Source organism: Ceratocystis lukuohia (genome assembly GCF_044167205.1).
Source record: "Ceratocystis lukuohia strain C4212 chromosome Unknown Supercontig1_pilon, whole genome shotgun sequence".
NCBI classification, from domain to species: domain Eukaryota; kingdom Fungi; phylum Ascomycota; class Sordariomycetes; order Microascales; family Ceratocystidaceae; genus Ceratocystis; species Ceratocystis lukuohia.
In genome coordinates, this window is record NW_027263520.1 from 4,162,842 (window position 1) to 4,187,629 (window position 24,788).

At 49.5% G+C, this 24,788-nt stretch overlaps 7 protein-coding genes across 7 annotated transcripts; 5 read left to right on the top strand and 2 right to left on the bottom strand.

Annotated features, from left to right (window-relative positions):
- Positions 1-536: 536 nt before the first annotated feature.
- On the top strand, positions 537-2,712 carry HOO65_011050 (succinate dehydrogenase flavoprotein subunit; the record flags this gene model as incomplete). Its single annotated transcript, XM_071005546.1, has 4 exons — positions 537-585; positions 646-719; positions 864-2,416; positions 2,493-2,712. The coding sequence occupies 4 exons, from the start codon at positions 537-539 to the stop codon at positions 2,710-2,712; spliced, it is 1,896 nt and encodes a 631-aa protein (XP_070862872.1).
- A 1,511-nt stretch (positions 2,713-4,223) lies between these two features.
- Positions 4,224-5,036, top strand: HOO65_011051 (3-dehydroshikimate dehydratase; the record flags this gene model as incomplete). The annotated part of the gene is made up of 1 exon (XM_070999864.1): positions 4,224-5,036. One exon carries the CDS (start codon positions 4,224-4,226, stop codon positions 5,034-5,036), a length of 813 nt encoding a protein of 270 aa, XP_070862873.1.
- Positions 5,037-9,486: 4,450 nt separating this feature from the next.
- HOO65_011052 (uncharacterized protein) lies at positions 9,487-13,275 on the top strand (the record flags this gene model as incomplete). Its single annotated transcript, XM_071005307.1, has 3 exons — positions 9,487-10,631; positions 10,760-12,984; positions 13,244-13,275. 3 exons carry the CDS (start codon positions 9,487-9,489, stop codon positions 13,273-13,275), a joined length of 3,402 nt encoding a protein of 1,133 aa, XP_070862874.1.
- A 2,611-nt stretch (positions 13,276-15,886) lies between these two features.
- Positions 15,887-17,796, top strand: HOO65_011053 (oxysterol binding protein (Osh7); the record flags this gene model as incomplete). The annotated part of the gene is made up of 5 exons (XM_071005617.1): positions 15,887-16,001; positions 16,159-16,264; positions 16,441-16,551; positions 16,698-17,226; positions 17,293-17,796. 5 exons carry the CDS (start codon positions 15,887-15,889, stop codon positions 17,794-17,796), a joined length of 1,365 nt encoding a protein of 454 aa, XP_070862875.1.
- Positions 17,797-18,379: 583 nt separating this feature from the next.
- Positions 18,380-19,279, bottom strand: HOO65_011054 (Splicing factor U2AF 23 kDa subunit; the record flags this gene model as incomplete). The annotated part of the gene is made up of 3 exons (XM_071006073.1): positions 18,380-18,708; positions 18,828-19,062; positions 19,214-19,279. 3 exons carry the CDS (start codon positions 19,277-19,279, stop codon positions 18,380-18,382), a joined length of 630 nt encoding a protein of 209 aa, XP_070862876.1.
- A 1,712-nt stretch (positions 19,280-20,991) lies between these two features.
- On the top strand, positions 20,992-23,289 carry HOO65_011055 (ELMO/CED-12 family protein; the record flags this gene model as incomplete). The annotated part of the gene is made up of 1 exon (XM_070999865.1): positions 20,992-23,289. The coding sequence occupies one exon, from the start codon at positions 20,992-20,994 to the stop codon at positions 23,287-23,289; it is 2,298 nt and encodes a 765-aa protein (XP_070862877.1).
- Positions 23,290-23,556: 267 nt separating this feature from the next.
- HOO65_011056 (G patch domain-containing protein 11) lies at positions 23,557-24,618 on the bottom strand (the record flags this gene model as incomplete). The annotated part of the gene is made up of 1 exon (XM_070999866.1): positions 23,557-24,618. The coding sequence occupies one exon, from the start codon at positions 24,616-24,618 to the stop codon at positions 23,557-23,559; it is 1,062 nt and encodes a 353-aa protein (XP_070862878.1).
- Positions 24,619-24,788: the final 170 nt, after the last annotated feature.

The following is a 24,788-nucleotide window of genomic DNA, read 5'->3' on the forward strand; positions in this document are numbered from 1 at the left end:
AGACACTGTCGAAGGCCTCCCACCTTAGCGACATCTACAAGAAAATACCATGGCTTCTTCAATGGCTTTCAGACGGCTTCGTGCCGCTCCCACCGTGAGTTTCTACCTATTTCTCTGTCCATTTCGGCCTCCATGGTTACTCGTTCCGCTGCTTGTTTGTATTGTTCGGCGGCAATTTATTATATTCAACGTTTTTCCCTTCCATCTGAATGAGCACCCCGCCGGTGTTCAGATGAGCGAGCCGATAACCTAGCACTCGGCGCAAGACAAGGACAAAGGCATTTACAGCGGCGTTTTCTGTATTCACTCGGACCTGTCTCGACAACTGCTTTGTCACTCCGGCATGAAACATCCTCGCTACCCAATGGCCCATGGGTGTCTGTAGCCATCCTACAACTCCATGAATGCAGCTATGGATGATCACTGCTAAATAGCCATTGCCTGTTACCATGACTCTGTCCAACAGCCATGTAGCGGCAGTTATATACATGTACTTTGCATCATACTAACGTAACCATCTCTTGCCCCAGCTCCAAATGGCAACCAAGGCCTTCTCCCGCCCGTTCTCGTCCACGCGCAATGTCGGTAAGCTAAGCTCGTTTCTTCCCGATATCTTCTATAGCTAACCGAGCCTGTGTTTCGTAGCGCGTGTCTTTGCCAACGGCCCCCTTCGTGCTAAGGAGGCATCTCCTTTCGTCAGCAACAAGTACCCCGTCATTGTACGCCCCCCCCCCCCCCCATTCTCATCCTGTATATACTCTGTTTTCTTCGTTGCTCCAACATGGGCACACCGCACAACAACTACCTGCACCGAGATTAAAACAATAACTAACAGTTGCTTTTGAATGTTCCTCTTTCTCTAGGACCACGAGTACGATGCCGTTGTTGTTGGTGCTGGCGGTGCCGGTCTTCGTGCTGCCTTCGGTCTTGCTGAGGCTGGCTTCAAGACTGCCTGCATTTCCAAATTGTTCCCTACCCGTTCCCACACTGTCGCTGCCCAGGGTGGTATTAACGCCGCCCTTGGTAACATGCACCCCGATGATTGGAGATGGCATATGTACGATACTGTCAAGGGCTCCGACTGGCTGGGTGACCAGGACGCTATCCACTACATGACCCGTGAGGCCCCCAACTCGATCTACGAGCTGGAGAACTACGGCTGCCCCTTCTCACGTACCGATGATGGCAAGATCTACCAGCGTGCTTTCGGTGGCCAGTCTCAGAACTACGGCAAGGGTGGTCAGGCCTACCGTACGTGTGCTGCTGCTGACCGTACTGGCCATGCCCTTCTCCACACCCTCTATGGCCAATCCCTACGCCACGACACCAACTACTTCATTGAGTACTTTGCTCTAGATCTGCTTATGCAGGATGGCGAGTGCCGTGGTGTCATTGCTCTCAACCAGGAAGATGGCACTCTGCACCGCTTCTTTGCTAAGAACACTGTTCTAGCCACTGGTGGCTACGGACGTGCCTACTTCTCGTGCACATCTGCCCACACCTGCACCGGTGATGGCAATGCCATGGTGTCTCGTGCCGGCCTTCCTCAGCAAGATCTGGAGTTCGTTCAGTTCCACCCTACCGGTATTTACGGCGCCGGCTGCCTGATTACCGAGGGCGCCCGTGGTGAGGGTGGTTACCTGGTCAACTCGGAGGGTGAGCGCTTCATGGAGCGTTACGCCCCTACTGCCAAGGATCTTGCTTCCCGTGATGTCGTTTCCCGCTCCATTACTCTAGAAATCCGCGAGGGCCGTGGCGTTGGCCCTGACAAGGACCACATGTTCCTGTCCCTGAGCCACCTTCCCGCCGAGGTTCTTGCTGAACGTCTGCCCGGTATTTCTGAGACCGCCGCTATTTTCGCTGGCGTCGATGTTACCAAGCAGCCTATTCCCATTCTTCCCACCGTCCACTACAACATGGGTGGCATCCCCACTCGCTGGACCGGAGAGGTGCTTAATGTTAACGAGAAGGGTGAGGACGTTGTTGTCCCTGGTTTGTACGCCTGTGGTGAGGCCGCTAGTGTTTCTGTTCACGGCGCCAACCGCCTAGGTGCCAACTCTCTCCTGGATCTGGTTGTCTTTGGCCGCGCTGTTGCCCACGACATTCGTGACAAGTTCACTCCTGGTGCTGCACTTTCTCCTGCTGCCGCTGACATTGGCTCCCAGTCCATTGCGGACCTAGACGCTATCCGCGTTTCTGACGGCCCTCGCCGCACTGCCGACATCCGTCTGAGTATGCAGAAGGCCATGCAAACTGATGTCAGTGTGTTCCGTACCGAGGCCTCGCTTCAGGATGGTGTCCGCCGTGTGACCGAGGTCGACAAGACCTTCAAGGATGTCGGAATTGAGGACCGCTCTATGATCTGGAACAGCGATCTGATTGAGACCCTGGAGCTGCGTAACCTGCTGACTTGCGCGTAAGTTTATCATCCCCCTGTTGACCCCTAAAAGCCTTCTGGTAACTCAGAATCATACTAACTTTGCTGCTTACAGTATCCAAACCGCGACTTCCGCCGTCAACCGCAAGGAGTCCCGTGGTGCTCACGCCCGTGAGGACTACCCCGAGCGCAATGACAAGGAATGGATGAAGCACACTCTGTCCTGGCAGAAGGATCCCCATGGCAAGGTTGACCTGAAGTACCGCAATGTCATCTCGACCACGCTGGACGAGAACGAGTGCAAGCCCGTTCCTCCTTTCAAGCGTGTGTACTAAGAAGACTTAATGTGTTGATTTCTGCCATTTCCCTGCCTCTTTTTGTACTCTTTTCTTTGCTTCTTGCTTTTTGAACCGGCGATTGCTTCTTGTTTTCTTTCTTTTTCTATCTACTGTTTCCAAATGGCTTCCATCGGGCTCAAGGCACTTTGGCTTGGTCCTCCTTCTGCATTCCTCATATGTACAACACCATTGACGACTCACAGTCAACCCCCTTCATCGCCAATCATACGGCTAGCCCTAGTTTTCTTGAAAGTTATTAGGAATCCTATACTAATGGGGGAAGAGGCTTAACAAACGCTGTATAAAAGGGCTTTTTCTTCTTTTCATCTTAGACTTTTATTTTTTTTTCCTCCTATGTACTAAACCAAGTGTAATATCTATCTGCCTGATATCTGTGTGTAAACTCTGATGCACGATGTATGAGGCATGGTACACGGTACAACCGTACGTACTACCAACCATGCTCCATTTTTGGCGAAAAAAGAGAACCTGAGCTAAAAGCCGTAAGGGTTTTATATACCAAGGGCTCTTTGTGCAACCATCGCCATATTCTGGCAGTTACGACAGACAGCTCAGTGTTCCTTCCCTCTACGTGACAACACATTCCACTCTGGTCAGGGCCTTTGTTGTTGCTTAGTCGTAGCCAAGTTTTTGTCCATCGTGATACATGTCCTCAAATTTCCCGCCCTTTTTTAGTCTTACACAACAACAACTCCTATAATCATGCCTATCTTCTCGCATGCCTTATTTCCTAATACACTTCATGAAGCCCTGTCATCGGGTGTTTTCTATCTCTTCCTATTTACTATCTTGAGCCTTTTTATCTCTTTTTCCTGCGTATTCATTATCTGGTGTTGGCAGATTAGCACCGTGGTTTTCATTGATAATTGGATCATTGACGATCTAGAGGGTGAGTCGTGCCATAAAGACAAGCAAACAACCCGCATATTCTTGGCGTAGCCCGAGCCATTGCCGGCCTTAAACTTCGCACTGACCAAAAGCCTAATAGATATTGCCCCGAACCATCCTTTCTTCTTCCCTCCGCCGAATCGAACCTCCTCGTCATGGATAACACTCTGATGTGCATAGAGGATAGCCTTCTCACTTCAAAGACGCGACAAAACCCGCTGAGGATAGTAAAGTCTACTACTGTCTTCTCAGGGAAGCCTGGGTTTATCCCCTGTATTGGGACTATGTCTCTAGGAAAGCCTTCGGAATGTCCACTGCTAGCCAAGCTTCGAGTAGCCCATGATATGCAGTTCAAAGGCATCGAATTATTCTAGCCAGATTTTGTCGACTTTGTCAAGCGTTCATTTGGCCCTGATATTGCAAGCTATACACGTGCAGCCTGTGTGGTTCGAGATTACAGCAATCGCCTAGGTTTGACCATCATCAGCGTACAGCCCTTTACCAACTTTGACGGGCTCATATGCCCAGAAGAAAAGAAAAGGATCAAGACAGCGTTTACTGATGTATGGGTTGAAATCTCTGACATCCTGGATGTCAAGATGGTTGGGGTTCCGGCCTCGTATGGCAATGACGAGGATTCTCTTTCAGGCAACCCCAATCTCATCTCACAAGATGTCAACTGGATTTCCAAAGTGTTGTGGAAAAGTCCCGGTGTCAAGGTTGGATACGAAGCTCTGTGTTTCTCGAAATGGATCACAACATGGCAGGCGGCCCTAAAGATAATCAATGACTCAAACTACAAGAGTGTCACAAAGGGCCGCCCACCAAGTACCAAACTCATAATCGATACCTTCAACCTCTGTGGAAGCACTATTGCCAATCCAACTACGCCAAAGGGGCTTGAGATGAATGGACACCTAATCCTTGGCAAAAGCCTTCATGATTTGAAGAAAGCCGTAGCCGTGAACAAAGGCATCATCTGTTTAGTCCAGGTTGCAGATGCCAAGCGCCTCATGAGCCGGACCTCACACTCTCATGGGATAAGCGAGAAGGAAGCCAAGATGAACTGGAGCCGCAACCACCGACTATTCCCAGGAGAGAAAAAACGGGGGGCTTACCTACCTGTGTTGGAGATTCTCCGCGAGATCACAAACCCGGACGGGATTGGATACAAAGGTTACATCAGCCTGGAAGTTTTCATGGGTCCACATAACGAAGAACTGATTGACAAGATGTACCATTCCATGGCGGCTTCGTATAGGCTTGATCACGCGGGGGCCTTGGCTCTGCCAACTGCGGTAGCTTTAGAATGTGGCCATCGGGCACGCACGAGTTGGATGCTACTGTGTGCCGAGCTTGGATGGCAATCAGACTGGACGCCCAAAATTGGAGTTGTGTCTGATGAGTTTTAGTCTTGTAGGACGCTTAAGGAGGGGGGGGGGGGGAGGAGGAGGAGGAGGGCTAGGTAGCGCGGGCATGAGCCTCTTGATTTAGAGCCTGATTATCTTTCTTAGCAAACTTGCCAAAGCGAACACAACGGAGTATATGTTTTTTTTTTCTGAGTTTTGACCTGTCGCGATTTGCCGTATTCCGAGAACAGATGCAGCTTATAGGCGAGTCCGATATCTGTTGTATGTGCGTATGCGAACGCAATAAGAAAAAAAGGCAACAGAGCTTGTGAGGCCATGCTTGTATGTTTTCAAGCTAAGCAAGCCATAGTATGGATGGGGGGGGGGTTGGATCGTATCTAAACTCGTGCTGTATTGCAGCTGTAATGCACATGCGAAGTGAAGGGGCGCTTTGGGTGTTATGGCAAGGCAGATATTAAAAGAAATCAAAAAGAGGTGATGTTTAGTGCGAGGGAAGTCTTGGCTTTGTTCCTGTATAAGGCTGTTTATATTGGCGATGTCTGTGATGTTTTGGGGGCGAAAAGGCAGACTTGCCCAGCAGGCCGGGTCAGAGTCCGACGCCGCCCCATTGCTTTACGACAGGCTATATTTTTAGGGGGCGAGGCACTATACTTTTCCCATGTTTAGCACGGGGGAATCCCCTATAGAAAAGAGTGCCTTGCCAAGTCGTTCTTTAACGAGGGACCCGAGAAGAAGTGATGACAAATCACCACCCGTATTCGGCGGAATTGCAGCATCAAGCTTCATAAATAACATAACGACAGGCACAACACGGAGACGAGAGAGGAAAAAAGATGGATTTAAACATTTTAAACTTCTTCTCATGGGCCGGCAAAGCCCCCACTAGGAATTAACGGTGATAGCGATGGGGGGGGGTCATCATGTGCATGCTTATTATGCATATTGGGGTCACAACAGAGATTCTGATTAACTGTAACCTTCGATGAGAGAAGGGACGAGAAAGGAAAGTCAAATTAGGCCGTCGGCAAGCAGACAGCAAATCAGCGACAAGAAGCCAGCCAACAACAACAACGCGCAGCTGATTATGGCTTGTTATGTGCTGTGGTGGATGGGATGACTGCTGTCTGTCTGTCTGTCTGTCTGTCTGTCTGTCTGTCTGTCCGTGTCTGTCTGTCCGTGTCTGTCTGTCCGTGTCTGTCCTGTTGTCCAGATTGGGCAAGAAATATCATATGTTGCAGTGGCAGTCTCCTCAATCTTTTCCGAGCCAATAATTTAAGATTCTAATTCCAGCACAAGGAAGTCTGTGGAATGAGGTGAACTAGGACAAAGGGCTGGACCATGGAATTCATGGCCTAATTGGTCCATTCTTCGCCTGTAAGCGAAGAACGAGGCATTCAAAGGCGAGGGACACAGAGACACGTTTCTCAAACAAGAAAGTTGAAGTCAGGGTGGTGGAGAAAACAAAGGGGGGGGGAGGTTGTGGTTGGATGGTTAGGGTTTGGTGTGAGGAGCAGGGTTAGGTATATTCCATATTCCATCTTGGGGGCTTAGGAAATACTATGAGCCATCAGCGACCAAGTGCTAGCTAGCTTCGTGCTTCATCTGCTCTTTTTTTTTTAGCATCATTGTGTAGATGCAGGGGTGCCAGTGTTATCCTCTTGATCTTCCTGGGGGCTTTCGTTTTTCTTTGGCCTTGAAAACAATGACGCAGCCAATTTCAATTGCAGGGAAGAGAAGGTGAAACAAGCCCCCGTTCATGGGTGGCGACAAGTTACAAGTCGGTTGAACAAGCACAAGCTAATTTTACAGCCCAGAGAAAAGCAAGGGTAAATAAGAGACTCTGCTCTGCGATAGGTTGGATAGGGGAGACGAGAGACCAGAGACGAGAGACCAGAGACTAGAGACCAGAGACCAGAGACGAAGAGAGATAAGATATCCAAGCAAAGAGGCAAGCATGCAGGCTAGCTGCGTGCGGGACCTATGTACAGAGTACATTAATGGAAACTTGGCACGTGTCGAGGAGGCAGGCCAGAGGAGCAGGGGCCAGATGGCCAAGGAAATTGACGAACAAGAGTTGGAGGGAGCAGATGAAAAGAGGATACTAAAGAACGGACCGAGAAGCAATGACAAGTATGATGTGGGCTGGCAAATGGTGGGGAAATTTAAAGGCAAACAGCAGCGCTGGACAGAGTCCAAGCCCCGGCATGTGGACAGAAGCCCAAGTTGAGGGGGAAAATGTCTTCATGGGGCCTCTAGCAGCCGCCTCTCTGTCTTCTGCCGGACCTCGAACCTCAAACCCTTTCAAAACCCCGCCCGCTCTTCCCTTGCCAAACCTCGTCGCTTGTCACTGCTCGTTAGCAGCTTTGCTTTTTTTGTTTCCCCTTCGGAGTTTGCTGCTTCTCAATCGTTCCTATTTCCATTCCTGCCCCGGGCCGGGAAGCTGGTCGCATGCTCAACTTTGCTGCGCGGTATGGACACATGCATGCGTTCTGGGTGTTGTTTACTTGTTGCTTGTTTTGGTGATTTGTTTACGCCGTGTGTTGTCTACCTCTTGTAATTGCGATCTCCCGATTTATCTTCGACTGGAATCTGCCAGGCCAAGCCTCGGACTAGCCAGAGACTAGAGGCAAGACTAGCACTGCTGGCCGGCCTGATTATTGACTGTCCCATGACTGGAGTGGCTTGTATGCATGTTTACAGACATAAATAAATGGCAATACGGCCATGCATCCTCTGCCTCTTTTGGCACTTGGTACGGGGGTGGAACGGTGGAATCCGCTGTCCAGCTTGGTGTAGAGCAGCCTGGCTTGGAGGAGAAGAAGGGCGCTGCATGTCATGGCATCGCATCTTGCAAGCCTCTTTCTGCTTCCTGCTCCCTTGCATGCGAGTCGTGACAAGAATAGGTGGATAGGTGAGTGCTTGTTTCAAGTCGGCAAAGGCGCTGTGCTGTGTGTGCTATGGCTGCAGTAGTTCCAAAAAAGCACTTGGACCTTGGCTGTGTGTTTTTGTGGCCTCTTTGCAGCCCCCCTGTATCTATCTATTTATCTGTATCTGTATCTAGATGGCCTGCCAGCTGTTTTGTGACTGGCTATACGCGAGGTAAGTTTCGAGTGCTCAGGCAGCTCTTGTCGGCTTCTTCGCCCTCATTGGTAAAGACTCTGACTTGAAGCAATCAAAGTCAAGAGCAGCCAGACAAGACAAGCAGCTGCAATGTCCCAAAGTGCCTGGGTGTCTGCTTGTCTTTCGGCTGAGCCTCGAAGTTGTTGTCTCTGTTATTGTGCTGGGGAAGGGCAGGAGAAGATATGCACGCACGAGGTAAAAAAGAGAGAAAAAGGCGCCCTGGCTAACAAGAGACCCAGTAAAAAGGGCCCTTTGCCGCGAGCCTTGGTGTTTCATGTCCCCTATAACCGACCCACGGGTAGTGCCTTTGGACCTAAGAACACGAAACGCCAGCTTGTCAGTGTCTATTTTCTGCCTGTCCCTCGATTCCTCGCAGGGTACTTTGCCTATGTATGTGCTAAAAGATGCATACATAGCATGCGTAGGAGACGGCAAAGCCTGATGGAGAATTCACGCACAGTTCTTGTTCCTTCCTCTTTTACCTTTGATTGCTCTTTCCTTTTTTATTCTAGATTTTATTCTTGCCATTTAGAAGTTTTTTTTATTCTTTTTTTTTTTATTCTCGTTTTTTTCGCTCCTTCTTCTTTTGCATTGGATCTTGGAATCGTCAACGACTCCTTATTTATTCTCTTTTATCCTTATCTTGTATTTGTTTTTGCCTGTTTTTTTTACTTGTTTTTACCTCTTGTTTTCTTTTTTAGCTTTAACCCTCAGACGGATAGACTAAACTCTCTCTGCCTCCCCTCCTTGGGATCCTCCTCCATCTTCACTCCTTCTCCTCTTCCTCTTCTTATTTGCAAGTCTTGATCTACAGTGGCCTAAGCCCTGTTTTTTTCTCTTCTGAATCGTTCTTTGTCACTATCTAATCATTATTCTTTCTTTTTCTTTTTGCATCTTCACGAGCACACGACAATAGACATCCAATCCATCCATCATCCATACAACAACCGGCTAGCCAGCCCACCCAAAGAGCCAACCAACCAAATCAACAAGCTTAGCCAGCCAACGCTTAGACGCACACAGCACCTAGCCGCAGCCGCAGATTCGATTTAGGCCAATCTCAACCATTGCTATCCTGTGCTTCCCCCCCTCTATTTCTCCTGTCTTCGCTGTAGCCAGTAAAACCACATCAGCCACACAAATCTCTTGTCTTCATACCAACTAGCATCGTCTTGCTCTATTTTCCGCCTGTCTGCCTTACTCCCCCCCCCCCCCCACTGGCCCCCACGATACGAATATCTTACCCCCGTTCTATCTAGCCTGAATACCGCCGACTTTCCTGCGCATCCGTCTCCGCCGGCACTGTTCGTCACATAAGAACATGCCCGTTTCTGCTTCCATCACACACTAGACACCCATTTATCTCGCTATCATGATGGAATCCGATCAGCCTGGCTTCGAAGGGACCAAAGTGTCAAGGAGAGACCGCTGGAAGGGCAAACTATTCGGCAAAGACCGCCATGGAGCCGTTGACGAATCGAACGTCGTATCAAATGTCAATGACTTTCTTAATTCCACCTCTGATACTCTCCAGGTCTCTCATTCAACGCCGTCCGACATTCCTTCACCCGGAAGACTGCCCAACGGTTTTGCCAATGGCTCATCTGCTCCCCCCCCTCGCGCTTTGACCAGAATCGACACTGTTGCTGCACCCCGATATCCGCAGGCTGCTTCTGTCAATAGCAACAGTATTACCAGCACTGACACCAACGGAAACACCCAGTATCACCTTAGTATCCGTCCCAACAATCAGACGCAACTACAACACCAGCATTCCTACCACTCTGCCCCAGATAGATCTTTTGGCCAGCTGGCTCCGAGCCCCAATGTGCGTTCTGCCTCCTTGAACTACCGCCGCAAGAAGAACAAAGGCCTGTCGGTCCACTTCCCCGACGGGGCTGTAGCCGAGGTCATTGGCGATGGCGGTGACGAGTGTGAGGACCCGCCCTCTGAAGTCGCTCGAAACAAGCAGGCCCGGATTGCTGCTGGCCGCCCTGCCCCGGCACCTGTCCCTGCCGCTCTGAGAATGCAAGATGACCCCGACTTCCAGCCGCGGGCCCTTAAACGCAACCAGACAGGGTTCAACAGCATCCCTGCTCCGCAATATTCAGAGCCATCGCCGCAACAAAGACAACCAGACCCGCCCGCCGCTCAACATGCTGCGCCGCGTTATCTTGAGTCCATTCGCGCACCTGACCTCAACCGCCGCTCGTTTATCGATACGCAGCAAGCTGAGATGCGTATGGATGAAGGCCGCGCTCTGGCAAAGGCTCGTGCTGTCATGCAAAACGAGGTCGTGGCTATGAGTCCCTCGCCGCCAAGCTCTCACTACAGCTCAGATGCCTCTGTTGTGCGCGAGGTGTCCCCCGAACTGCCCGCAACATCCATCTACGACCATTACCTGGATTCTTGCAAGGTTACTGCAGCAGAAAATCCCCCGCCCCACCAGCGCATGCGCCCCGAGCCAAGGTCTCGCCCCCAGTCGCTCCATCTGCCCCCCAATCAAACTATAGCCCTGTATCTTATACTACGCGGTCACCGCACATGTCTGGCCAAGCCCCCAACAACCTCTCGCGTACTACAAGCGCTGCATCGCAGGATAGGCGCTATTCCGCATACACACAAAACTCACACACCCGTGGCAGCTTCGATTCGCCTTCGTCTGCAGTTGCACCGGCGGATTCTAGAGAGCTTAGTGCCTTTGTATCCCGTACCAAGCATCTATTTGAGCTGTTCCGCTTACACGCTGAGACTGCTGGACCCCTAAAGTACTGCGAACTGCCTGACCTTGCAAGAGCTGCCCTTTGGTGGTTTTTGCGCGGGAGACAGGCTTTGGAGGTGTTGATTCGCAACCGCCACAAGGCCGCTGCTCAAGACCAAATGCAGTACACTATGGAGAAGCAACAGGCTTACGCCAATTTATCAAAGGCCTATTGGCTTTGCGAAGAAGCTGTTCCCGAGGTAACCGGTCTACGTAATCTGTCTCCCCACCCGGAAGTCGATGAGGTGTGCGCAAGTCTGCGATCCAGCCTTCGCAAACTGGCAATTTCCATGTCGAGAAATGACTTTATGCCGCCCGAAGAAGCCTTCCTGCCCCAGACTACCGACAAGTTTATTTGGGTCGACTATCCCCAGGTTCCCCAAGATGTTTTACCTGTCCTCGCGTCTTCTGCTTCCACATCCCTTCTAGGCGGCTCCAACAGACAGCAAGCCCCAAAGCCTTTGACTCTGGTCGAATCCCTCCCCCTGGGAGACACGCCCGACTACTTCAATTTCAGCAGGGTCATTGTTGATGCCGTATTGTTTGAGCAGGGCAGTCGCGAGTCGCAGGGTCTGTCGTTCCGCTGCTTCTTGTCTACTGTGCGGCCCGTTCACCAACCCAACCTGACCTTTCTAGTTGTAAGTCAGAACGGCAACGTACAACTTCGGATTCAGGGAACAAAGGGTGCTGGGACTACATGGGATGATGTGCGGTGGAAGCCTGAATCCAACACAATTGATGTCCGTCTTCCTCGTGGTTTTCAATTGGCTATACGCTGCACTTCTCTCGACTTCCGCATGCTCTGGAATATGTATGAGTATGGCATGAAAATGCACTCGTTGCTATACCCCAAGAATGGAGAGAATGTGGTGTTTAGGGCGACCTTGCCGTCTTTCCAGTATTTTGACTCAGACCCGCAGTCTCGGGCTTTCCCCAAGGAGGCCATTTCCAACTGCGAGCTCTGTCTCCTGGAAAACGTTTACAAGGAGGATGCGGCTACTGGGCCCCGCTACCACCACCGTGGGTTCCGTCTGGCTATCATAACAGGTCCCAAAACACGTACGTTGAGTGGTGTAAGTCATACGTATCCTCCTAGCCAGCCCTTTCAGTTTGGCTTCCTCCGCGGCGAAAATGAGGCACCAGCCCTCCTGGTCAAGTTTGAAGGCAGCCGGTCTCGCGGCTCAATGGTTTTGTCGTTCAAGGAGGAAAAAGAGCGGCTGCGCTTCCACTCGATCGTCGTTGGATCGGCGCTCAACCAAGAAACCATCTTCACCGAGGTGGCCATCAAGGGTTACACCATATCGCCCAGACTTATGGACAAGGAGGGGTTTGCTGGCCTGTCGAATTTGGCTTGGAAGGGTGTTCGTGTCATCAACGACGACTCTGGAGAAGACATTCCCACTACAGTGCTCGCTGATAAGCTGCGCATTCTCACGGACTTTATGAACGGATCGGTTACTGACCGGGTCAATGTGACGCCTGGAGAGCTGCGCATTAGAATGGGGGTATCGGATCCCACGCTGTTCCAAATCCTGCGATTGCCGCAGTCGGACATGACAATGGCAGTAGCAGAGGCACAGGTTGGCAAAGAGATCCCCGGCGAGATGAAGATTGCTCTGGACAAGATCGCTACGGGCCGATCAATACGCAGCTTTAGTTTTGTCAACACACGCGACCTTCACAGCTTCATTTTTGCTTTGACGGGGTTCCGGGTATTGTTTGACGGAGTGGCAGCATCGTTTGCTATTACGCGGCGGCGAATGGTAGTGCCCGTGCACAAGAAATGGGAGGCTGGAGCAACGCGCATTGTGGTTGTTGAACGAGATGGAGTCTTGCAGCTGTTGGTATTCTTTGAAGCCTTTCACTACGGCCATTGCATGGGTATGGTGCTCAAGCGGACCGACGAGTTTGAAGCGTTTAGCCGTGGTGGAAAGGTGGGCATCAAGATCCTTGATGCCAAGTTCCCGCTGCCACGCATCCCCAAGGAGAAAGATCGCGAGCGGATGGAGCTTGACGGGAGCGCAGACGAAATGGCGTTTCTGTGCCTGGACTTGCCGGAGATCCCGGGCGAGCACGATGATATTTCAATAATGTTTGATGCTGAAGACGGTAAGCTTTTTGAGCAATTGGAGACTGGGAGGGGGGGGGCCGAACGACCTACTAATTCTTTTCTTCTTTCCAGAACGAACCTTGCTGTGCAGTGTGTTGCCGGCGCCCACCAAGGGCCTAAAATAATCGGCAGAGTACGGCCTTGTAGTGTTATTGAGAGAGGGAAGACGGGAGAGGGGAGAGGAGCCTCCGCTACTAAAAGGCCATGCACACGTACTATATTACCCATGACGGGTGTTGACTGGCTTGATGAGCGCAGGGGCTGCTCGTCTTTTTACTTTTATGGGCTAAACCATGTTTGGTTTTTTTCCTTCCTATTTTTTTTTTCTCTTTTTTTCTTCTTTTCTCTTGGCTAAGCAGAAGCATCCCTAGTCTCGTCTTTTCCGGCGGCTTTGTTGGAGATATCTGGATGTAATGCATGAAATGAGCGTTTGTTTGGAGTTGGATACCTGGTTTTTTTCTGTTGTTTTGTTTATTGCTAATTTATGTTGAAGTTGTTTGAACAGCATTTTTTATTGTCTTGAATGCGAGTCTCTTTCTCTCTCTATTTTTTTCTCTCTCTCTCTCTCTCCGTCTCTCTCTCTCTCCGTCTCTTTGGTTGTGGCTTGTGTGATAAGGGGACGACATGTCATAAAGGGGCGAAAGAGGGGAGCTGTTAATATGGCGGGGAGGGATGCTCTCCTCTGTTCCCTGTTTCCTTGTTGTTCTTTTTTATTCCACGGGCGATCCGGCAAGGAAGGCAAAGTCGAGGCTCACACCTGTTCGCTAACTTGGCACATTGTTGAGCCCGATCGTTTTCGTGCTATCAGGTCCTCTGATCTTGCCGCCTGCCCCAACAAGGACCCAGGAAAGTTAAGATAAAAAATAAGAATAAAATAAAAAAGCGCAGGCTCCTTTTTCCACATTGGCCGCTGTCTTGTTCGCTGGGGTTGATCGAGCGCAGAATCAGAGGAGGGGCATCGGAGTTTGGGTTTTACTATTTGGGCCGCAATCGTGAGTGGCGTTTTCTGTTTCTTTTTTTTTTTTTTTTTTTTTTCGTTTTCCTTCTCTTTCTTCCTTTTTCTTTTCCTTTTCTCCCTTATTTATAGCATTGCATTACACTTCTTATTGGTAGAGTCGTTTCACTGTTTTGCTCTCTTCCTCATACACATCTTTCCCGATCGCCCGTCCAACTAGAGCTTTTCTACACTTGGTTGACTGTTTTGTCATCCTCTCCAGCTTGTGTCAGCCAAACGCATACATACAGTTGAATCCTCTTCTTCCAAAGTATGTATATTTTGTATTTTAGTCAACACGGCCGCCCCTATTTGCTCTTCTCTGCCATCCCATCGCCGAGTTGCAACTGGATGGTCACAAGAGGTCACAGATCAAGGGTCGCAAAGGCAGGAAGCTATGACGTTTTTTTATTTTTTATTTTTTATTTTTGGTTGTTGCTGTTTCCTAATGACTGGCTGACTGACTCGAGGGGACAGGGTATAAAAGCGAGGCAACAACGAGACGTACTTTAGGAGATTGCACGCCAAAGCCGCCAAACAAGTAGCTGGAAAGAGAGAGGAAAGGGAGAAAAAAAGACAAAAAGACAAGAGGACATATTCTTGACGAGTCAGAAACGAAACCAGCATAGCAATTTATTCCGCCTCGAGATGAGCATCTTTGGCACTCGAAGGCTGTCGCTTCTTGCGGGAAAAGCTCCAGGTAAGCCTAGCTACGGCTCTTGAGATTTTCGGCTGGCTAGCCCGGTCTCTCCTATACTCTATACTCGAGACAGAACCCAAAGGGGCAGTTGCTTGGGCCCCACAGCTTCGGGACTGCTCCTTCCTTGCCGCCCTCTTTCTTGCCTCTTGCGATGTTGTCTTTTGCACTGCTATTCCACCGGCTAGCTATCCTGCCATCTTGCTCGCCTTATTGCTTTCCTGCAATCAGGAAGAATAGAAAGGGGGCTTGTTGTTCCCTCGCCATCTTCCCGCTCCTTCGCCCCCGGCTAGAGGCTTTTTTTTTGTTGCTTTTACTTTTGCTCTTGCTTTTGCCTTTTGCCTTTTGCAATTTATCTTTGTCTTTCCGTCTTTCCGTCTTTCCGCCTTCCTTCCTCTGCACACTTGGCGTTGGACTTGCTTGTTTGTTCCTTCCACTGCTTCCTGTCCAGCTTTGGCTCTTGCTACAAACGGACTGTCTGGCTGGCATGACCTTTGACTTGGATACTGCTACTTGGCTGGTACATTGTGTCTTGTATTGTTCTCGAGCTTATTCAGACGTACCGCCAATGTCCCAGACACCTATTAGCAGCCAGGTTGTGCTTAGCTGAGCTTAGCTGGGCTTAGCTGAGCTTAGTTGAGCTTAGCTTAGCTTCGGTATGAGATCGACAAACTATCACCAGTCATCGCCCAATATTAGCCTGCCTCTCGACAATGGTATCGCCTTCTTGCTGTCACCAGCCAGTGACCAGCCATTGACTTATGCTGTCGATCCCGTTGTCGTTTTTCATTTCCATTTCCATTTCCATTTTTTTTTGCTTGTCTGCAGGCTTTATCTAAGCAATCTTCACAAGTAACTCTTCCTTCTCTACACTATTGTCAGAGTGCGTCATTAGTGTCTGAAAGAGGAATTAAAAAGAAATACTTTATTTTTTAATTACCCTTTTTTTTTTTTTTACCCATTTCCCCCTCCCCCGCTTAGAAGTCAAAAAAAACCCCGATCAATTCCCAAGACGTTGATTTGGAATTTCTTTTTGGTTGATTTCGACTTCCCTTTTTTCTTCTTTTTTTTTCCCATTCCTTTGCTCTTGCGATACTGACAAAAAAAAGGCGCTTGAGAAAAAAAAAAACAAAAATACCTAAGCCCGCTCTTTTCTTTGTGTTCCATTTACCTCACATCCTTCAACAATCCCCCCCCCCCCCATTACACAATGCTAACGTCCTGGTTCAACTCTCCTGGCGGCTCAGCCAAACCTGAAGATCAGCATGCAAGCCCTGGCACTGATGATGACGACACTGAAGTCATGGAGGCTAGTGAGGGCAACGGTAAGTCTCGTTCTTGTACTCCATAAGCTACTGTCACCACCATTAGGGGCCCAACTCGGTCTCGGTTCACTGCAACCCATAGCTTATCCAAACTGGATCTTGTCCACTGCTCTGCGACTTACTTGCATCTAGCTAACTCGAAACTTCCCCGTCGCAGTCCTCTCGCACCTCATTTCCCAGCTACGTCCCGGTGCCGATCTCAGCCGCGTTACTCTCCCGACTTTTATTCTCGAGCCTCGGAGCATGTTGGAACGGATAACGAAGTAAGTACGCCCTTCGTCAGCCAATCGCAAAGCCTGGGGGATCCCGTCCTTTCCTTGTTATTTTGGTCGCTGTCCGTCTTCGGCTTGGCAGCCCTATACCGACCGCTATATCCACATACAATGTGCTGTTTTTGTGCTAACTAGCTCGTCCTTCTCTCTCATTCTTAACCCTGTAGCTTCATGTGCCACCCCGAAATGCTTCTTCCTATACCACACATCGACGACCCGACCGAACGCTTCGTTTCAGTTGTTAAATTCTATCTAAGCGGCTGGCATATCCGACCTCCGTAAGCATCCCTCCTCCCGGATCTACCCGTTTTCAGTGCTATTTCTGCCTTGGACAACATCTAATTCTCCGTCTCCCTTCTCTTCCTATCTCGGCTTGTAAAACTAAACTAACTGACCATTCACATGCTACTTCAACGTTCTACAGAGGCGTCAAAAAGCCCCTAAACCCTATTCTCGGCGAGATTTATACTTGCCACTGGGACTTTGAGGATGGCACTCGCGCCTACTACATCTCCGAGCAAACCTCCCACCACCCGCCCAAGTCCTCCTACTTCTACATGGCCCCAGAGCACCATATTCGCATTGATGGTACTTTGAAACCCCGTAGCAAGTTCCTTGGCAACTCAGCAGCTAGTCTCATGGAGGGTGTTGCTTTTCTCACTTTGCTGAACCGGGGAAAGAATCCCGCCAAGGGCGAGCGCTACCTCTTGACCCAACCAAACATGTATGCCCGTGGCATCCTTTTTGGGAAAATGAAATATGAGCTTGGCGACCACTCTATTGTCAAGTGTCCAGAACTGGATCTTTCGTGCGACGTCGAGTTTAAGACTAAGGGCTGGGTTAGCGGTACTTACAATGCCATTGGCGGCGTCATCAAGCGCGAGAGCACTGGCGAGGTTCTGTACGAGCTCTCTGGCTTCTGGAGCGGCGAAATGTCTATTACGTGCCTTAAGGTAAGTCGTTGTGCTTTCGGGCTTGTATGGTAAAGACTGTTAATTAACCCAACATCATTTCTATAGACTGGCAAGACTACGGTATTTTTCAACGCCAACAAATCGAAGCCTTCGGCACCCATCACTCGCCCCATAGAGGAACAAGAAGAGCGGGAGTCGCAACGCCTTTGGCAAACTACTGCTCATGCTGTTGTTATCAAGAACCATACTGTAGCAACCGATGAAAAAAGCAAAATTGAGGATCGCCAGCGCGAGGAAGCTGCCAAGCGGGTCCAAGATGGTGTTGAATGGCATCCCAGACTATTCCGTGCTGTTCATGATGAACCCGGCAGCTTGGAAGAGGGCGAGGATAGCCTGGAGTGGATCATCAACGCCGACATTGATACTTCCGCCAACGCTGCCAAGCAGACTGAGCAGGTCCTAGCCATCTACCCCATCCTCAAGGGCCAAAAGCCTGCTGCTTCTGCGACTCCCCCCTCAGCCACCAATATCCAACCCACAGCAGGTGCATCTAATGCGACTAGTCCAGACTTACTCCGGAGTGCTTCTTCCGACCTAATAGACATATAAATAGCTGATCGCAAACAGCCGGCTCTCAGGTTCATGCTTGGCAGTCCATACCATAATCCAACAAGACACCCTTTTTTTTTTTTCCTACCACGCCCAGGAGACCAGTAAATCAAATGCTCTTTCAGTTATTGTCTGTTTTGCCTGTCTTAATCAGATCTTTTTTCATCTCTATACCACGGAAATATCATGTTCATTTTGGCCAGACAAATGATGTTGAATTTTGGAGATAATGCAAGAAACATTATCAAATTTCACTTTTTTTTTTTCTTCTTTTAGTTATTATTTTTATTTATTTTTCTCTTTAGATTCAACTTGTTTCAATATTATTCACAATCATGAGATGCGGCGAGTGCTTGTTTGTAGACTACAGAACAGAGTTATTAAGAACCCAAATAGAAGCATATACAAAACTCCAAAACTAAAATGAAAAGCAGGATGAGAACATCGAAGAGAACAACATAAGAAAACGCCCGAGACGCCATTAGTAAACACGGACAAGCTAGGGATCAACCAGTCGGTAGGCCCCCCCCCCCCTTTCCCAAATCTCCACTCCCACCTCTATAATGCTCATTTTCTCAATGACCTAGTACCGCCGTCTTGTTGGCTCTGGTGTAGGAGACCGACTAGGCGATCGGTCGCCACGGCCCAAGTTTTTGAGGTGCTTTTTGGTTGCGAGGTACAGCTCGCGGTCGAGATCGGGCGATGGGTTTTTACGGTGGATAAAGTTGCAGTAGCCGCCGCGTACACAGCCCTCACCCGAGTTAAGGCGACAGCAGGCTTCGCGGAAGTCTGTCACAGGCGATAGCTCGCAGTAGATAGGGCGGGCGGCGTACCAGCGCGTATTGAGCTCATCGCAGGCCTTTTGAGCCGAGTCTTCGTATTTAAACCGGGCATAGACGTTACCAATGAGGTCTAGGAGAGGACGGGCCGTTAGTCGGTTGTCACATGAATAAGGGCATTGGGTATTTCTTCATGTTGTAAAACAGCAAGTATCTGCAAGGGATTTTATCAAGGAGGGAATAGAGACTCACGATCGTTGTTGTTGTCGCACACAACAAGCTCCTCTAGCTCTCCATACTTGCACAGTTCACACCATACATCTTCGTAGAAAGCGTCAAAGTGGTTTTGCAATTGGCTTGGATTCATGCGGTTTCTCTGATCGTGCGCGGGGTTCTGGTACAGATTCGGCATGAGAATAGTTTGCGAGTAGGTGGGCTTGACATGCTTGCGCGAACAGCGGTCACCGTGTCGGCAGGCACCGATTTTCTACAAAAAAAGGAACCGACGAGGACATAACGTTAGCATGATGTTGGTACAGGTAAGGAAAGGCGGAATATCGAGACGTAAGCTTCATAGTAGATATGCGACGCGAAAACTGGAATAGGGTGTGAAGAGAGTTAGAAGAGGCGAAACTTACAAAGTAGAATGAGCAATTGACCTTGTCAAGCTCTGTACCGAAAATAGAGGCGAGGAAGTTGGCCATGATAGTGACTTGTTTGTTGCTTTCTTTTCGTTCTTGTAACTGATGGTGGGTTCTTCGTGAATGCGCGCTGAAGGCGGATAATCTCAATAGAGAAGAATCTTGGATGGGTGCGCACAGGGAACTCGGGAAGCAAAACTCTGAATACAATCAAAGAAACGAAGCCGTATAGCGAGAGCGATAAAGTCCTAGAGGCTTGGCAATGATGATGTAAAAACCAAATTTTGATTGAACCTTTTTTTTCGGCTTGGAGTAGACAGGGCTGGAGAACTGAAGTTGGCGAAATGTAGCTTGGAAAAAATCAGGCTGGGGGAAACTTTACGCCACACGAGGCAGCGAAACACTGACCGATAAGATATGAGCCTTCGTGCTTGTATTATTAATCGTGTGGCGTAATGAATGTGGCGCTAATGCTTGCCTGCTCAGGAACTAAAAAAGCAAAGCATACTTAGCGGGACGAGACTTCAGGATGAGGGTGGTCGTATTAGGAAATGAACTACAGCTGTCATGTCATCAAACCCGAAGCCCACGAGATGTGGCTGCAGCTGAGGAACATTTGTCTTGGAATTGCCGTTGAAAAATAACAAGAACAGGCGCTAGTGCTATATCTTGATACCAGCCCGTAACTCTGCAGCCTATAGCCGCTTTCACTCACACTGCCATCAAGTAGAGTTATTTGACTTAGGGTGCTTTAAAGGGGTAACATCTCCTACAGCTGCGAGCCTTTACTCTGCTTACCCTGCGATGAAGAAGCCGTCGCTAGTCAAAGGGTTTCGTTGGCCTAGCTGCATAGTGTGGCAGTCATTATACGTGATCTTCACGAGGGGGGCTAGATTTGCTTTGAGCACATGTCAAGTCAAGATGACGACATGACATCACAAACTTGAGCTTGGGTAATAAATACTACTTAATAGAACCTAGGGATGCAGGCAATCACGGTCGCGTTGTGTATTTCATGTTGATGGTGTATAATGCGCCGCCTGCTGTTCGAAACAGAAGGAACCATCTTAAATGCAACTGCTAAAACGAATAGAAAAGACTTGGGTATGTATGTAGGCTTCTCTACGAACCCCCCATGATCGGCAGGAGCCACTCGTGTTTGCGCCGGTGAAACAAGGCAACTTCTCTTCCTTCTTCCCCTTCACCTCATATTCCCAACTTTGCTAGAAACAGCAATTTCCTTTTTCCCTGTCGTCTGGTTTCTTTGAGAAATTCCCAGGCGCCAAAGTGTTCTTCTTTCTCAGCTCACATTTTATTTTCTTTTTTTCCCTTTTTTTTTTCATTTTTTCCCTCTTCTCCCATCCTGATTTGCCCTATTCTCTTTTGCGCCTCTTCCTACGCGACAAATCCATCCAGGGGGTGTTCACGGCAACGGCAAGCTGTCTTGTGACACCCGCTCTCCCTCTCTTTTCTTGGATACTGTCTGACCTCTAGCTCTTAATAACCCCTCTACTTGACCCTCCATTGATCGGTTCTTCTCTGAACTGAGGTATTCAACTAGCTCATTGCGTTCTGGTATTAGACGTTGAACGTCTTGACGAAAACCCTGACAAGAAGCCAGCAAACATACAAACAATCAATCAATCGACCGACCGACCGACCGACCGACCGACCTACGATTGCCCTAGCGACTAGAATATATTGCAATACAAAACGACCTACCAAGCCTCATTTAATCCCCTCCCCCCCCCCCTCCTTGTCCTAAGTGTCGAATTATGGACCAAGCAGACATCCCAGCCCTCCTGGCCCGTCTGAATAGTGATGAAGATGCGGGCCGACGTATGGCAGTTTTCAAACTTCAATCTTCCATCAATGACCCTGCTTTTGCAGATGTCTTCATATCTTCTGGCGGCCTCGACATATTGCGTCACTTGATCATGACTTTGGGGGGAAATACGCTGGCGTACGCCTTGCAAAGTTTGAGCAGACTCTTAGAGGTTGATATGGGATGGGATATCTTCAACGGGCCGCATGCTAGCGACCTAATTGAGCGTATTGTCGAACTGATTGTTATGAATCCGCTCGTCAATATTTTGCGCGGTGCCATGTCCATTCTGGTAGCGCTGGTTGGGCATTCCCGTCCTAATACATCGTCCTATTCCGAAATCACATTTGGCTTCCGGGCACTGAAGCCGGCCGTAGCCGTGCACCCACAGTTCTTTGAGCTTGTTGTCCAACAACTCCAATCAGCGGACCACATGTTGTGTGCCAACTCGCTACAGCTCATCAATGCTTTGATTCGCGACTCTATTATGGTTGACGGGAATGACAGCGCGGTTCCTCTTGAGGACTGGCTTAAGTTTATCAGGAGGCTGCAAGACCTAGGCTTATTCAAGAGCGTGTTTAATCTAATGCAAAGTAGTGCCCTGCAGGATCTAGCACACCCTCTCCTAGAGTTTCAGTCATTGGTCAAGGTATTGTCCCGCAAGTGGCGCCAAATTACTGTAGATCAGGAGCGCCCAGAACACAGACGAGCTCTTAAAAGCATACATCTCTCATCTGCTCCCGGCAGATATCAGTCCATCTCCAATAGTTCCAAAGATGAGTCGGTCGATGACAGACAGGACAAGGAGAGAGGCCGTAAACATAACCCGAGTAAATGGCGCCGACTCGGCTTTGAAACAGAAAACCCAGCTCCCGAGTTCGAATTTTGTGGGTACCTTGGTCTCATGGACCTCACCGACTACGTCAAGAAGAACGAAGATGGCTTCCAGAAATTGCTGCTTGAGCAATCCTCAAGACCGCTCCATGAGCGCATTCCTGTTGCTAGGGCAAGCATGGCAGTCAGCATAATTCTTTATGACCACTTTGAAGTTGACAAGGATCTAGACGAGCCTAAGAGCCACCAGTCACTCGACGCCAACAAAATGGATGAGAAGCTGTTCAAGCCGCTGATACTTCAATGGTCTCGAATGCACACCGCCGGCCTCCATGCCTTCTTTCGCCTGTGGAAGGCTACGGGAGCTGTACGCGCTGATTTTGATAAGGTTGCTGAGCTTGTGCGGATCCTGATAGAGCAAGTGATTGGCCAAGCTACGCGAACTAAGACTGTGGTGGAAGTGGAAGAAGAGCTTCAGGAGTTTGAGTGCACGCGTCTTCGTGCCCTGCAAATGGAACTCCTGGAGTTATCTTTTGAGGATAATTGGGGGCAGCACTTGTATCAGGTGCGCGAAGAGCTGCGCAATGAGGCACTGCAGTTTGTCAAGGAGCAACGGATTCGCTGCTTACTACAAGGCGCATGGTTTACAAGGCCAACGCCCAAGCGCGACTACCCGCGCTCAAATACAGCCAACAGCACGTCTCAGTCCGCCCAGTCTGCCCAGAACGGGAGCATGGGCAACGGCAGCAATTCGGAGGTTGACGGCCTTGGAGGTGGTGTCCGAAAACGCCCACTTTATACTGCAACCCCATGGCGGTTTGCACGTCTTTCACACAATCGTCGTTTCTTGCACTATGCTGATTTCGCCGAGAGAACACCTCATGACCCTACCCTGGATGATTTGTCACAAAAGATCGACCTGAGCACCATCAGCTCCGTAGTGTCAAATGTCTCATCAACTAGTAACGCAGATGGCACTGAGGACCATGGTGAAATGGGGTCCGTCACACCAACACCAGCAAACAAAAATAGCACCAGCCATGGCTCATCATCGTCAGCCAGTCTTTTGCAAAATGGCGTCGCTTCCAACACCAATAACAAAGCGCACAAGATTACCATCAACAGTTTCGATGGCCCTGATGGTGACCGCCACCCGGATGAAAAGGCAGTGCTCGTTCTCTACCCACTACACCAGAGCGCAGCATCGGAGTGGCTTGACGGCTTGCTTTTGCTATTGCACCAGACGCCCATCACGGCTGAGACAGACAAGCTAGTGAACATGGTCAGTGACTATGGATTGAAAATAAGGCTTCTAAATGTCAATCTCGAAACGTCTTACTCTCGGCCGGCACCAGGCATGGGTGTAGTTCCGAGCCGAGAAGGCCTAAATGAGGATTATTACTTCGAGGTGTAGACTAAGGATTGGGGAGGGGGAGGGGGAGGGGAGAGTTAGGTAGCACTGGGGTTTGCCTTTGATCCTTTCTGCCATGTTGCTTTATTGTTGTGTTGTGTGTCTTTCCGCTGTGTTTGGCTTGTGTTTATTTACCTTACGTTTTGTGCATGGTGATATTGCTTTGCTATATAGCCTGCTGGTTGCGTCCATTCCGCTTGCGCACATGCACGTAGTACATAGTTTCTTCTCTTATACCCAATTATCTTGATTATTCGTCAATTTGCTTGTTTAATCGTGCTCCTCCTCTGCGATCCCCGGACAGCCCTCCATTTCAACATCTGGGTATGTGTATTTACACCATAGGCAATATCTGTGTTCTTCCCTAAGATGCACCAGCAGCCTATTGAGTCTGCGGCCAGGCTCCAAATTTTCAAACTCTCGTAGTTCCTCGTCTTCATCGGCCTCGTCTTGGTCTAGAGGCAGAAGTGATGATACGTCCTTCCCCAATGCCATCCTATCATCGTCATCTTCCGCAGTCTCGCCACCATCATGCATAGCAGAAAGACTCTCTTCGAGCCTACGCTTCAGGAGCCTTTGGCGCTCAGCCTCTCGGCAGGCTTTGGCCACACCACGCCAGAGGACATTGATGCTTTTAATACCATCTGCTTGAGATTCCCCTGCGCTGCCCTTGGGACCGGGCCTAGTTGGAATGTCGGTCTCAGACTCAGTCTTCTCCTCATGAAGACGCAAAGCCATCCGCTGCGCAGCTAAGACCTGCCTTTCTATGCGTTCTCTTTCGCGTTCTTTTGCAAGCCGATCACGGTATTCAAGAGGATCCAAGACTTTAGCCTTTTTAGACACGCCGTCACATTCCTTTTCCAGGCGCTCTCCCTCTTCGCGTAGCTTGCGCTTTCTCTCAGACTCCATGCCGATACCTCCCCTGTCGTTCTTGATTTCCACGCGAATAGGCTCTGCTCTCCCAGTGCCTTTTCCCAAGTTTGTCTTTTTCCCTAGGCCACCGCCTGCAAACCCCATCCTAGTCATCATCGCAAGACCTTTGCTCTTCTTCGCGTTGGGTGCGTCGAGCAGGGATGTAGATAATGCAGCCTCGCGTGCCGCAGCTTCTTCGGCAGCAATCTCAGCCTTGGACTTGGGCTGGCCACGGGCTATAGCTTCTTTTTTGAGGCGTTGGGCACGTTGAAATGAAGTCTCCTTTACTGGTTCAGCAGGCTCCAGTATAGCCATGGTCAAGTAATCATCGTCATCTTCATGTTGGTTGACGTTTGGGCTGTCTCTATTTTGTGCAGCATAGGCTGGCGCTTCTGTTGATCGTCTAAGACGAGAGCTCATCGTATATAGTATCTGCACTTTTGTTAATGGAGTGAGTATAGTAACTCGAGATCATAAGAGGTCCAAGAAAACCATACAGGTTAAACAGGAGTGCTATTAATCTTCACCGCCTTGGGCAATAAAAGGTAACCCTATTGATCTGTTGCTAGGGTTCTCTTAATTTAGCTTTT